Source organism: Pyxicephalus adspersus, chromosome 4 (genome assembly GCF_032062135.1).
Source record: "Pyxicephalus adspersus chromosome 4, UCB_Pads_2.0, whole genome shotgun sequence".
NCBI classification, from domain to species: Eukaryota; Metazoa; Chordata; class Amphibia; order Anura; family Pyxicephalidae; genus Pyxicephalus; species Pyxicephalus adspersus.
This window is the reverse complement of record NC_092861.1, coordinates 66,367,843-66,381,650: the sequence shown is the minus strand read 5'-3', so window position 1 is coordinate 66,381,650 and position 13,808 is coordinate 66,367,843. Positions and strand designations below refer to the sequence as shown.

Sequence of the window (13,808 nt, the reverse complement as noted above, 5' to 3'; positions counted from 1 at the left end):
CCGATCGGATGACGTAGGTTGGGAAAAAACTTGCCGCTCTCACTGGGCATTCATGAGATCGGCAATTTTTCCCCTTTTTATGAAAAGGCTCCTTCTGCGCATGCCCACAATGCTCGGGCATGCGCAGAAGGAGCACCCAAGAGCCTCCCAGGATGCCTAGGTGATCAAGAATTAGGGGGCAGTTCTGCACCGTCTCTGAGCCAGCACGCCGTCTGCCGCTTGGTCCTCCTCTTCTTTTAGGGTCTTCTTACAATGTCACCCGACCCAGGAGCGAGATCAGATGACGTAGGTTGGGAAAAAACTTGCTGCTCTCACTGCGCATGCATGAGATCGGCAATTTTTCCCCTTTTTACGAAAAGGCTCCTGCGCATGCCCAAGATGCTCGGGCATGCGCAGAAGGAGCACCCAAGGGCCTCTCAGGATGCCTAGGCTATCAAGAATTAGGGGGCGGTTCTGCACCGTATTAAAAAAAGGGTGTTGCACTTATAATGGCAAAATCAGGTAAATAAACTGATCACATTTAAAAATATATTCAATAATTTTTGCATAGCTGCAGGGGTACCAGGAAATGGAAAGAAAGATCACCTTTGAGATTAAAGTATACGACTGAATCAATATTTGCCATGAAAACATGTCTATAGTGAATCACAAAGCAAGGTCACGAAGAATACCACATATATAACCCCAGTATTACTAAGCATGTAAATAAAAATGTGCTCATAGTGGAGGTAGTTTTAAAAGCAGGGAAAGAGATTAAAATCGAGCTCTGGCTCACCTCAATATACCTAAATATAATGTGAATTAAATCACAATAAAAACACATATATATATATATACTGTATATATCTAGAAAGAGAGAGGGAATTTGGCGATCTCACACAAATGCCTTTAACATTGTAGTAGTTTCCTCATGTAATGCTTGTAAGTGTGTTTTCCAACAAACATATATGTTTATTATACTTTATTTGAATATATTTTTGGTGTATTAGTACAAAACATTTGCAATTCAAACATATGATAAGTAGGCTACATCTAATTTTTGACACACCAATTCTAATATGTGCTTGTTTATGAGCATCTCTAGGGTTAAACTGTAAAAATAGAACTATTTCAATAATTCATCTGCTTTGGCTATATTATTTGTTCAAATATCTGCAGTGTATCCTGCATTTCCCATCTTCAGCATGCAGCACTGAAGCTCAGAAACGTCAGACTTTGGAACCCTAGCAACAGTTGCCATAGCGAACATTCTGCTATAGAATGTACTGCAGCCCTATAAAACGATCCACACTGATTATTCATTGTTCACTCTTGGCATTTGTGACTGTTTTTCTGCAGATATTACAGCGAGTTGTTTTTCTATCGCTGTTGATTTATTTGATTTATCTTTTACAAGAATAAAAATATTTATGAGTCAATGAAAATGGCTACAGGATCTGCAATTTCTCAGTGTCCAAGGGTTTGGGATAAACATGCTTTATATTGTTCTACCCACACCAGTATGTTCTAATATTATTAAAGATATTTGCTTTGCTTTTCAGCACATATTTTTTATTTGCAATTTATAAATCCTGGACAAATCATGGCAACCACACAATTAATTCCCACAAACAGTTTCTGTGCTTAGGACTACTTTTTGATTGGGGCTATAATAAAAAGGACATTGTGCTCTTATCTAACAGAATTATCGCTTCACATGTGCAGTTTCCAAAATATTTTATTTGCATTACAGGTAGTCCCTGGGTTACATACAAGATAAGGACTTTACGTTTGTTCTTAAGTTGAATTTGTATGTAAGTCGGAACAGGTACATTATTTTTTATAAATGCAATTAGGACAGATGTTTGTCTCAACATATTATTAGGCAGTGTGATGTCAGTTACTGTATAAAATCCTCACTGTGAGATAATCACAAACAAAGCAAAAAAAAACTTTTGGAGCCTAGACATTCATTAACTTCTAAAGAAAGCTGAGCTTTGACATGCAAAAAGAAACAACTGCAGAGTTTGTCTTGGTCATTAAAGAGTTAGAGATGTTACAGATTAGCTCAGCTTTTAAGATCACCCACAACATCAACTGTGTTTAGCAAAAGATTTTTACGATCTATTAATACTGTATGTATGTTGTGTTGAGATGAAATATGTCTAGTGCCTTATAAAGCCAATCCAACAGTTTATGGACCCTCAAAAAAGATATTGTGGTCCAATATCAAACTAGTCAATGATACTTGATGACACTTGACACTCTGTGACCTTTATTCTGTATTTACTGTATATATGTGTATGGTAAAACTGGTCTGTATGGCAAATGTAACCAAATTTGTCTATGTGTTTTGTGAACTGATGTACAATTATTGATATACGAAATGTAAGTTTTCTGTTTTTGTGCAAAAAACCCTGCTCTCTTTACTCTTATTTGCTTTGTAATATTTAGGGTTAGCCCATAGTTTGTTGAAGAATCCATGTATATCTAGGTCTCTACCAAGTACCTCCTAATTAAATTTGTAAAAGATTTCTTCTGCAAGTCATGCAAACCGGCCCCTTCCCCCTTCAAGCCCACAGGAGCAAGCAGGGAAGCCCCGTTCGTATCTAGGAGTCATCCATATGTTGGATGTCCTTAGGAAAACAAAAGTTTTTCCTAATATTAGGCAGCCAAAGGTACCTGCTTGGTTTGTCTGTATGTATACTTAAAACTGTTTTAATTTTAGATGCAAAAAGGAGACGTTAAAGCACCCGTGAGTTTATTTTTTCAAAATCTTTTCAAAATACCCACTGGGGAGATTTTCCTCTATCTCCTGCCCTGGGACCATACAGTAGGTAGTATTAACATTTCACCAAAGTAATGATGTGAAATATATATGGTAAATTTTCTTTTCCGTCATTAGAAGAACTGTCCTTTGCAGAAAATCGCCTCTCACTTACTGTGCTGGTGACAGTTTCTGTCTTGGTGACATTGGTCACCACTACAAGTAGAAAGGGTAAAACCTCATACCAGGGAGAGTGATAAAACGTCAGCAGAGGTTCTTTACCTAGTCTTTCAAAAATAAATAAATCTGGGATATTTGTACAATTCAACTGTAGAACCCTCTTCATTGCTTTTCCTGAAAGGGTTGAACTTTTACTTAAGACCCCAAAGTTAGACCCCACTCTTACACTGTACAATGAAAGTGCCATTGTTTGTTTACATTTCAATATAATTTTTATATAACAACATGAAATTTAATTTTACTAATTATTAGTTTTTTTGAAGAAGTGTGGTCTTTTCTGTTGGAGAAATCAATTTGAATGGGCAATACTTATGGCATTCATTTTGCTTTAGCTCTTTTTATAAAATAAACATTATAGATGAGTTTCATTACAACAAGCTTTACCATATGTACAACTCAAATATCATAAACTATAATTATTGTAAATTGTTGGGGCCAATTTATAAAGAAATTGAAGAATTAGATTGCCTCCTTTTTGTTTGGAATCTTTTTAATTACTTTTGATATTTATAAAACAAAAAATAGGTTGTTTTTTGGGTGATCAGTATTTCAATTAAATGAATGTAGCAATATCTGAATGTAGCTTACACAGTCCCTTTACTTCATTGTGGTTGGCAGGCCTGACCACCTAGTGCTACTAGTGCTGCAGGCACTAGTAAAAATACCCAATTTTTTAGTTACGAGAATAATTTAATTGATGCTGCTGATCACCATTTTAGTGTAAACAGCTAAGTGAAATGTTCCTGGCAATGACTTATTGTGCTTTGCTAAATGAACAGCCTATGTTCTTTTAGTAAATGAACCCCATTGTAACAGGAACTTCTTTTGCACACAGGTTTGCTTTTAACTACAAAGTACAAATACAACCTTATAGCTTTGCTTGAGTACATAGTTCTGAGCTATTTACACATTTCATTAGCAAGATAAAAGACTTTTTTAAGTTAACAAAATATCAATATAAACAGAATACTGAAAGTAACACATCTATGAAATAAGACAATATTTAATATGTCAACTTACTTCAAAGTCAAGGTCAGAATACCGTGATTTTCTTCTCTATTGTTCAAGAGAAAAGAGAGAAATGAAAAATGATATTAAAATACTGATTTACTTTGAAGCATGTGCACCTTTTCATAAGACATTTATCTGAACACTTTAATGTCTACTTCAATTTACGAGCACTTAGCAAAGGCAGAAATGCCTAATGTATGTACAATTCCTGTAAACAAAAGGATTCCAAAATACTACTGCTGAAAATGTTGAAGTTTGGGATGAATATGTAAAGTGCTCAGTCTTCCCTGGATTGGATTATTGGATTAAAAACGATAAAAAGCTTTACCTAAGTAGATAATAGATTCCACTATATTCTAACTCTAGGATAGAAACAGGTTGTTCAAAATGTTGTGACACCTTACATGTGCTCCTATCATTATCCTTTTAAATTCAAAAATGTATTTAAAGACAAATTCAAAGGTTGTTTGTTTCTACATGTTAACATTATGCATGTACTTACCTAAAGAGATTTTCCACTAGCTATATATCTTTCAAAAGAGATATCAATAGTTTTTTTATATTTTAATGAACAGCTATCATACTATACTTGTTTCTTTGCAAAAAAAGTTTTTAATGTAGTGTCATGCATATGGAGGAGAGGGATTTCACTTCAGGGGGTGTTCCTTGGTGTTGGGCGGAGCCATTAGGGGGGGTCCAGCCTAGTGTGCTCCCACCCACCCCATAAATGGCCTAGTGGCCATTAAACCTTGCCGACCTTTGATCTAGAACATTCATTTTCAAATTCATTTATAGTGATTATTAATAGTGATATAGTGATTTATTTTTATGAAATCTTAGTTATTAGGTTTCATAGTAATGCATTCTTTATAGTTCTGTTGCCATGAATATTTATAACATAGTAAATGTAGATAGTTGTCATACCAAAATGACTAAATTAATGGAATTAATGGTTTGCATCAATGAGCTTAGTACTATATTAAAATACTTGAAAATACATGGTACTTTTTGTATTCTTTTTTGCCCCTCCTACAATCCAGTAATAAAGCAGCAATCTTTTGCCCCTGGATTCATAATGTGTCCCATTATTCCACATTACAAGATATCCAGGGTGATTCATGTCTGTAATAGCCATCGAATAAGGAGTGTAAATTGGTTTAGAAAGATGTAGCACTACAGACCACAAGTCATATTAAATCTTACTGCTAAGGTTCTGTCTCTAAGAGTTTCTAAATCACTGACCCAGCCCCAGAAGTCCTGTGCTGTATTAGGTAAGTCAAAGTCAGTAAATTAATCAAGGTAAGTTACTCAAATGGGCACATTTACCAAAATTTTTGAACAACAGCAAAAAGCGAAATTGTTAGGACATGCTTGCTTTGCAAGCCCCAATGGATATCTGTGCAAACAGGAACATAGGCCATGAAACTAGAAGATCACTCACTGATTAATGGATATTGGGCCTACAAATGTGCTTTTCTGTTGACTGATGTGCAATACATCATTCAAACATTCAATATATTTTTTCTCTCACTCTCTCCCGCTCTGTTTATTTCAAAAATGTATTTGTGTAGTTTCTACAAAACAAGTTACAAACACCTAGAAATATACTGTCTCCTATTCCCAGGTGCTTCAGGTGCCTATAACTGTATCTCCACTCAGGGCTGTATTCTGAGCTGTGCATTCTCTATCCCATACTGTGTCATTCTGTACTCTACACTGGGTATTCCCTATCCCATACTGATATATTCTGTACTCTGCACTGTGTATTCCCTATCCCATACTGATATATTCTGTACTCTGCACTGTGTATTCCCTATCCCATACTGCCTTATTCTGTACTCTGCACTGGGTATTCCCTATCCCATACTGTGTCATTCTGTACTCTAGACTGGGTATTCCCTTTCCCATACTGCTATATTCTGTACTCTGCACTGTGTATTCCCTATCCCACACTGCCTTATTCTGTACTCTGCACTGTGTTCCCTATTTCCCAGTACTTTGTTCTGTATTCTGCACTGTATGTTCCTTAATTTACATCAACTCATTCCGTAGTCTGCACTGTGCAATTCCTATTCCTGTTTTAGCTTTGCTTCCCGTATTCCCCACTGTCATATTCTGTAAGCTGTGTTGTGTGTTCTCTGTTTCCCAATGTCTCATTCTGTATTTTGCACAGTATGTTCCCTATATAGCTCCAAAATGCAGCTTGATGGGCACCAGTGGTGTGGAAGTTGTGAACCTTAGCTTACAAAGTTTAGCTATGCTATGCCGCAAGAATTGTTAACTATACCTAAGCAATACTCTGTAAAATGTTTGCTTTGCCTTGAATTCATCTTGAAAAATTGTGGAGTCCCTTGTTTAGGCAATCTCGTGCTTTAGGCTTCATTGTTGTATATGTACAAAATGAGATTATATAAAACAGCTCTACCTCTGACAGATGGTTTCACAATTTCTGAAATGAGATTTAATTATGTCATTACACTACTGCTCACTTTTCTTCTTGCTGGATGGAAATCTGTATCTGATGACCTGTAGTGCCCTATTTTCACTGCTTTTGCTTTATTTGTTGTGTTGATATAAGATTTCCGAACCTTTTCTGAAGTTTAATAGTTATTTCCCCACCAGGCATCCAGACACAGGTCATAAGCAGCAGTCAACATTTCTAACATGAGGAAGAAAACCCTGTCTCACCATGGTGGCCTTTCCCAGACGGAGACACAGTCCAGAATATAGTCAGTAAGAATAGTAAAGATCAGCTACAGGGAGCATGTAGGAAATACTGGTGACTAGTTCTTTGTCCTCTGCTGCCTTTTCAGAATACACCGTTTACAGTTCAAGTCTTTGATAATGTAAATCCTATTACTGGGTAATAATGTTCAGAAGACTTGCTTTTATAGATTGCATTCATATATGTTCTCTGAAGAAGCTGTATTTACCCATCATATTTACATACTAGTTTTATTTGTTGTAAAGTCCGATCACTGCTTGTTTGGAAAACCCTATGTAAAGCTTATGGTGTGATCTGCAGGATATATTAATAAATGTGTCGGCTGCTGCAACAGCCTTCTCTATGTAAGCAGCATATTCAAATTTACATACATACATACATACATACATTCCCATATATTCACCCTAAAGCATACCACTCACTGACAAATTATTTCAGTTGACATTTTCCCAAAAAGAGATAAAACTAGTACTGATAACTGTGTTGGTCAATTCAGAAAGATTATAGTTATAGGTTAAATTTGGTTGACTGATTAATCTGCTGTTTGTACTGTATATAAGGGGGATACAGACAATAGTATGAACTAAAATCAAGTAAATAAAAGGGGCAGGTCTGGGACAGTTTGGCTGACTATGAAAGGGCTGAATGATGCTGGACTTGCTCCATCCAGGAAATAGGGTGGGATTATCTGATTTGCCACACGTTTTAATGCACACAGTGAGAAGATCACGGGGTCAGCAGTTTCAGCACAGTAAAGGAGTTGGTACAAGTGTGCAAGGCTAAAAGTATGGGTGGAGTTTAACTGGAATTCATCTGCCAGTGTTTGCATCAATAATGACACTTGTGGGATGGTTTTGTCATGTTCTTGTACTTACACTGCTGCTTATGTCCTTACTGCAAACATCTAATGTCACATATTACATAATGTATGACTTTATTTTAACTTTTTTTTTAACTTTTTACCTTTTATTCACTAATAGCAATGAGGTTATTAATGTTTGGGTTCATAACTAAGGGATGGGTTATTTCTGCATTAGAATACTTACATAATATTTAAGGTTTGGTACAAGCATCAGGAGATGTAATTATCAAGGCCTCAATCAGATTTTTGGTAAAATGTTTGAAACCATTTATAAATGTATTTGCACGGAGCTCGGTTTGCATTGTGATTCCAGTGGGGTTGTGGTATAGTTTCCAATCTGATAGAAGAGAACCACTCTGCAACTGCGAGGGCGAAACATGCAAACACATTGACGTCGTGTGGTTTACTTTTCTTTGGCGCATAGCAGCAGTTTGCTTTGCACCTTGGAGCTGATAATCATATGTTTTTTATACCTTAAGTCTATAGAAAGGCCCTTGCTCTTTTCTTATACAGGTATAGTTTATTTTGGAATGTGTAATATAGCGACAGGGTTGTTTTTAAATACAGTAACAGCCGTTTATTAATTTAAACTATGGAAAATTGTTCTGACAAGACAGTTCCCCATCCTTAAAGTGGGCCTATTAACACATTTTTTACATTATATAAAACAGTAGCTTACCTTTTTATATGATGAAAAAAAAATTATTTTTGCACCAGTAAAAGTAAGTGTCAGTTTTTTTTTATGACCGTTCCGCTTTAAGGAAACAAACCCTAGCAGATGAAACTGATAGTGTCCCTGCAGAGGTCTTCCCCCTAGCCCATACACTTACCTGTGCACCCTTGCAGCTCCTCGGGGACCAGCACCAAAGTGGGTGACCCATGGAGGAGTGGATTACTTTGTGAAAATGTTTATGTCTAGTGATTGGCTCAAGTATAATGACAGGGAAGCAAGTCACATGCTCTCCCATATCCAAGTGATAGGCATTCTCACTATCTGCAGAAGAGCAGTAGTACTCTACAACGAAGGTGGCTAAAATGTATGGCAAAGGTGAAATGTAACTGATCAGGGGAAGAATATTTTTTCTTTATCGCCAGGGAAGTTACACTTTGACTGCTAGAACTTAGAAACAGCCTAAATCCATAAATTTTGTTTTTGCACTTGTGAAGATTTCAAGGCGTCAAGTGCTTGTCTTTAGGTAAAGACATAGCCTCTACCTTTGCCATGGAATGAACTGGCACATTCTGAGCATTACAGTAATTCGTATTGATGAAACATTCTCAGTGTAAGGTTTTCTTGTCGACTAATCTGCCATAAATGTCCATCACTTTAGCTACACATTTCTTAGTGTGTGCATGTAATGGGTTTGTTCCCTTTGTATGCGTATTTTTATCGCCATCATGAGAGTTACCAAGGAAAAGCACGGACACCTATATTTCCAACACCTCCTTCACTATAGTTATTTTTCAAGTTTCCAGTAGGAAACCATTACATTGAGCAGCCTTTGGTCAAAACTGAACCGAAAAAGCCTTAAAGTGCCCGATTACATACTTTACCACCCTTAGAGAACATTGTACTGCTGGGCACATGTTTACCATTTCCTAACATTTAAAATACTTGAGAGCTGCAGTAGACTTTCTAGTAGGGATTGTCGGTAATATACTGTAATATAAAATTGCTAAGTACCTAGCTAAGATTTATTTCACTACATAAATAATTCTCATGTTTTCTCCTGGGAAGATAGTGGTTAATTATTTTTAACTAAATTAGGACTCTACTGCAATGTTCATTAGGGTACAATTAAAAGACTTTACTTAATAGGGTTGAATTATTAAAGAAGTATTGGATGTTCTTTTAGTAAAGTAAATGTTCACAGAGTTTAGTAAATAAGGTAATCATGAGCAAAGAAAAATGGAAAACAGCATTTTTTCTTCTACTTGATTGAAGTGAACAAGGCTTCACCTTATTTATTAAGTGCAGAAAACATTACATTTGCTAAAAGAACAGTCTCTACTTCCTTGGCATATTAAACTGATTTTTTTTTTTTTTTTTGCAAAATGTTAAATAATGCAAATAATCCTAACAACATTATCTTTCAATTACTTCTATGTTCTTAGTTGTAGGAAGATTTTTTTGTATTGTTTTCAATTGGCTCTTTATTTACCAAAATAAATAGCAGCTTTGCAAAAATATCCAATTAATCATCTATCCAAAATCTTTTTTTCCTCATGGATGATTGAGTATTCCTAATCAACACACTTGCACCATTTTTGTTGACATTCACTAGTCACTAGACTAGTATGCCATCTTCAATATATCAATGATAATTGCATTTTTATATGCTTTTATCAACAAAGAGTTCATTCATATTGTAATCATAGTAACTATATTCATAATTCACTTGCTTAAGCCAAGCCAGTATAAATCCTGATTTGATATAGGTACCAGGAATTATTTATTGATAGAGACAAATTAGGCCTAAGTCTGTAGTTTTCATTTTTAGGCTCTGCAACTTTTAACAACAGAATCTATGATGTATTAGTCTTCCTCTACCAAGGAGAATTCTGATTCTTTGCACAAGAAATGTATCCCCTTTAATAATTTAAATAAGACAAATAATGTTGATCACCCTTTGCCTAACTTTTTTTTATCACCACAATCTGTATTGTAACATTCACCAACACAATGCCCAGCGCCGGGGATATATTTATATCCTCCACTGAGAGAAAGGAAAGTCTTCCTGCTGCAACATTTATCAGCATTGCCATCTATTTAAAGCACACCTTCCACCAAAATAGAAGGTTGCATACACAGTCTGGTCCCCCTTTCAAAAACACCTACCTAGGCACTGGTTTTCTGTCCAGGCTGCCTAGATGAGAATAGCATTGCTGTCCGTTTAGGAGGATCCCTGGTGAATACAGAACATCCAAAATCTCGGTCCATTGTAGGATGATCTTCTTGTGAAATAGCCTGAACTCAACAGGAATCTTTCTGAAAGGGCAGTGATGACATGCCCAGCAATGTGGATGATGATGGTGGTGTTTTTTTTAATGTTTATTTTATACCTACTAACAGTAAGTGATTTGGTAGGGGTGAGCAGGCCCAAAAGGTGTACACAGACCTTCAATTTTTAAAGTAGGGTCCGCAGACCTTCAATTTTAAAGTAGTTGGACCAGGTAAAATTACAAACTCTCCTATTATGACTTTCAACACTACAGAGATATTACAGTATAGTTTAGTATAGTACAGTTTTTCAATGTGTTGTGGTATATTTGGAACAGAAGCATAATTTTAGTTTTATTACTCAATGCCAAGAATATGTATATATTGGAGACATTCATCACACTTGTCTGAACTTTTCCTCTTGCCTCTCATTTGCAGAAATCTGTTTCTAAAAGCTGAAAATAATCACGGTTATATAGACTTGCATCATATAGGAAATAAAAGTAGGAAATTGGATGTTACAAACCTCTAGGGAGCTCATAGATATTGTTGAACCTGTTTCACTTCTTGATAATCCTGCACTGTCATCCAGCTCTGAGGCTATGAAGTTCTTTACTGCTGTGCGAGGTTCAAAAGGAAGGCTCTGCATGTGTTCTTGAGACAGAAGATGCTGATCTAAATTTATACCAAATTGTTCCATTACAGCTGGATTCATGCTAAATTCAGGATTGATTTTGTAGTGTAATAGTCTCTCATGAGGCAAAGTATCCATAGCTATGTTCATTTTATTCTCATCTTTCATCTGAGGTTGCATGTTCCCAGAGCCTCTTGGCATTACAATATAGTCACTTTCCATCATTCTGTCCTGGGGGTGAACCATATCTGTGTCTCCTGCTCTGAGGTTGTCATCTGTGCATAAGTACACAGTTCGTCTTAATTCGCTATTTTCTTTTTTCAGACACTGATCAGCCATCTCTCCCATACTCATGGGCATGTGCAAAGCAGATGGTTGCTGAATAATAACCTTAGAAATGATGTTTCCAGGCAAAGTGGAGTAGCTCATTCCTTCTGTGTTGACTGTCTTTTCTTCCTCTTCATCATTCAGAGAAATCCTGGAGAGGGTTCCTGTTATTGTAGCTGCTCTGCAGGGGCCAATGTCCTTGTGTAAAACTGCAAATTGAAAAGTGTTACATTTTCATTATAAACATGCCTGTATTATCTGCAGCATAAAAAACTGTTATAACTATAATATTTTGCATTAAAATGCCCTGATTGAAAAGCTGTTTTTATGCTATTTATTAGCATACACTGCAGCTTAGTTTGATCACATTTGACATGTAATCTTCTGCTCATAATTGACTTGTCTGTGCTGTTTATTCAGAGGACACACTTCATTGTTTATATGCGTGTCTTTTCAGATCATTTTTGGAAGTTCAGTTTTTGATGAGCTACATATTATATACATTGTGGTATACCGTATGCACTAATAGAATTAATTCATTAGACATTAAAGCACATGTATGTGAATCCAACTACATTTCCAAAGCAACATCCGCTTCTGTTTATACTGTTTTGACATTATGCTTTCAAGGACACAGGCACAGTAAATAAAATATGGACAGTTTTAATATTCTAGGGCAGCAGGTGAGAAAGGAAGATGCCTACATATCCGATGGCGTAAAATAAGGTCTATTGATGTGAAGGCTGAGAAGCAATCATTTGACGGGGCCTACTGTTACTGTCACATCACACTTCAACAGCACACACTGGCATGTTCAGTGTTCCTATGACATCTTACTTTCTACAAGTCTAATATTTGTATTACTACGCCTCTTTAATAGGATGCTTTCAGAATTCAGATTGAACTGCTTACATAGCACAGATTTTTTTTAGAAGCAGTGGTCGAAGTTTTCCAAGGAAACAAATGATGAATGTTCCCTGGAAATAACCAGGGATATCTTTAAAATGACAATGGATAACAAGAATAGCTTACCTTAGAATTTTCAGCTTATTGTATCATAAAACAATTCAAGATGTATTTAATAATGCTAAATGCTGTTTATATTATAATTTATCTGTACTTTGGGTGTCTGCATACAAAACTGAAATGGATGATGTCTACTGTGCAGTCATAATATATATTTATTCAGCCCAGCTCCACCACCTAGACATTGCATAGATTACCTTAATATCAGTGTACATTAACATTTGAATGGTTAAGTGGGCAACCAACAAATCACAATTGGCATAATAAAGCAGCTACACTTTTTTTTTCAGCACATCACAATGTACCACATCTGTACTTTACAGTGCATTTAAATGCAGGACCAAAAAGAGCTTGAAGATGTCCATTAGGGTGTTTTGGTGAGTTACAATGCACAATTGGTACATGGCGGTGCACTACAATAAATTATATATATATATATATATATATATATATATATATATATATATAGCAAATCTTGCACATTTTAGCCACACTGTAACACTGTACAGCCATAAAGACTAATGCACTACTTCCTGGTTAAGCATTCCTGTTTTCTCAATCACTATAGTGGTTGTTTGGACAAATATTGATGGTGGTTAATTGTCTAATGAGAAGACTAAAAGAGAAGAGGCTGAAAAAATGACCCAAAGAAGTTTCACCTGCTTAGCTTTTGTTTCTAATGTTTTTATCCAAAGCAACCCCTAATGTTGGTACATTTATTACCAGTATCACCATGTTGTGTATTATTATGGAAACTATGGAAAATGCTTTTAAATAACTAAATTGTTGATTGTATGTATTAAATACATTTTTTTGCTTGGCGTGACTAGATGATTGAAGTGAACAAAATAATCACTAAGCTTATTGAACATTCTATACTTCCTTAATTATTTGTTAATAACTGGATTAGTGATTATTTATCTTGTAATAAAGTAACAAAATAATAAATGTATTGTCTAAAGGCTACCATGTCTTTCTTTGTTTAAAAGGGCAACCTGAAACAAAATACTGATTCATTCTCAATCTGCATTTCCATTTACTTTAATGTAAAAACAATATTCCCGACTTAGATACATGTCATATTTGTTTGTTTACTGAAATGCAAAAATTTTTCTGTTCAAGGAAAAATAATCATACCCTCAAGCAATGTGTTTTGTAACTTCTGCTGGGCATTCAGTTCTTTTCCTAGTTGTCTTTAAATATGTGATCTTCTGTTGCCAGCAAGTGAAATGTATGTGATTTTGACTTTTCAACAGACATTTTTGTGACAAAGACTATATTTTTGGGGTGGGGGTT

At 35.6% G+C, this 13,808-nt stretch overlaps 1 protein-coding gene across 5 annotated transcripts in view; it reads right to left on the bottom strand.

Moving 5' to 3' along the window:
* The window catches only part of ADGRB3 (adhesion G protein-coupled receptor B3), a 510,634-nt gene that overhangs the window by 7,811 nt on the left and 489,015 nt on the right, over positions 1 to 13,808 (bottom strand). For all 5 annotated transcript variants that reach the window (XM_072408480.1, XM_072408481.1, XM_072408479.1 and 2 more), the window contains 2 exons: positions 11,052 to 11,695; positions 4,007 to 4,042 (listed from right to left, as the gene is read on the bottom strand). In XM_072408480.1, coding sequence (XP_072264581.1) covers positions 4,007 to 4,042; positions 11,052 to 11,695 — 680 coding nt within the window. The remainder of the gene's footprint in view (positions 1 to 4,006; positions 4,043 to 11,051; positions 11,696 to 13,808) is intronic.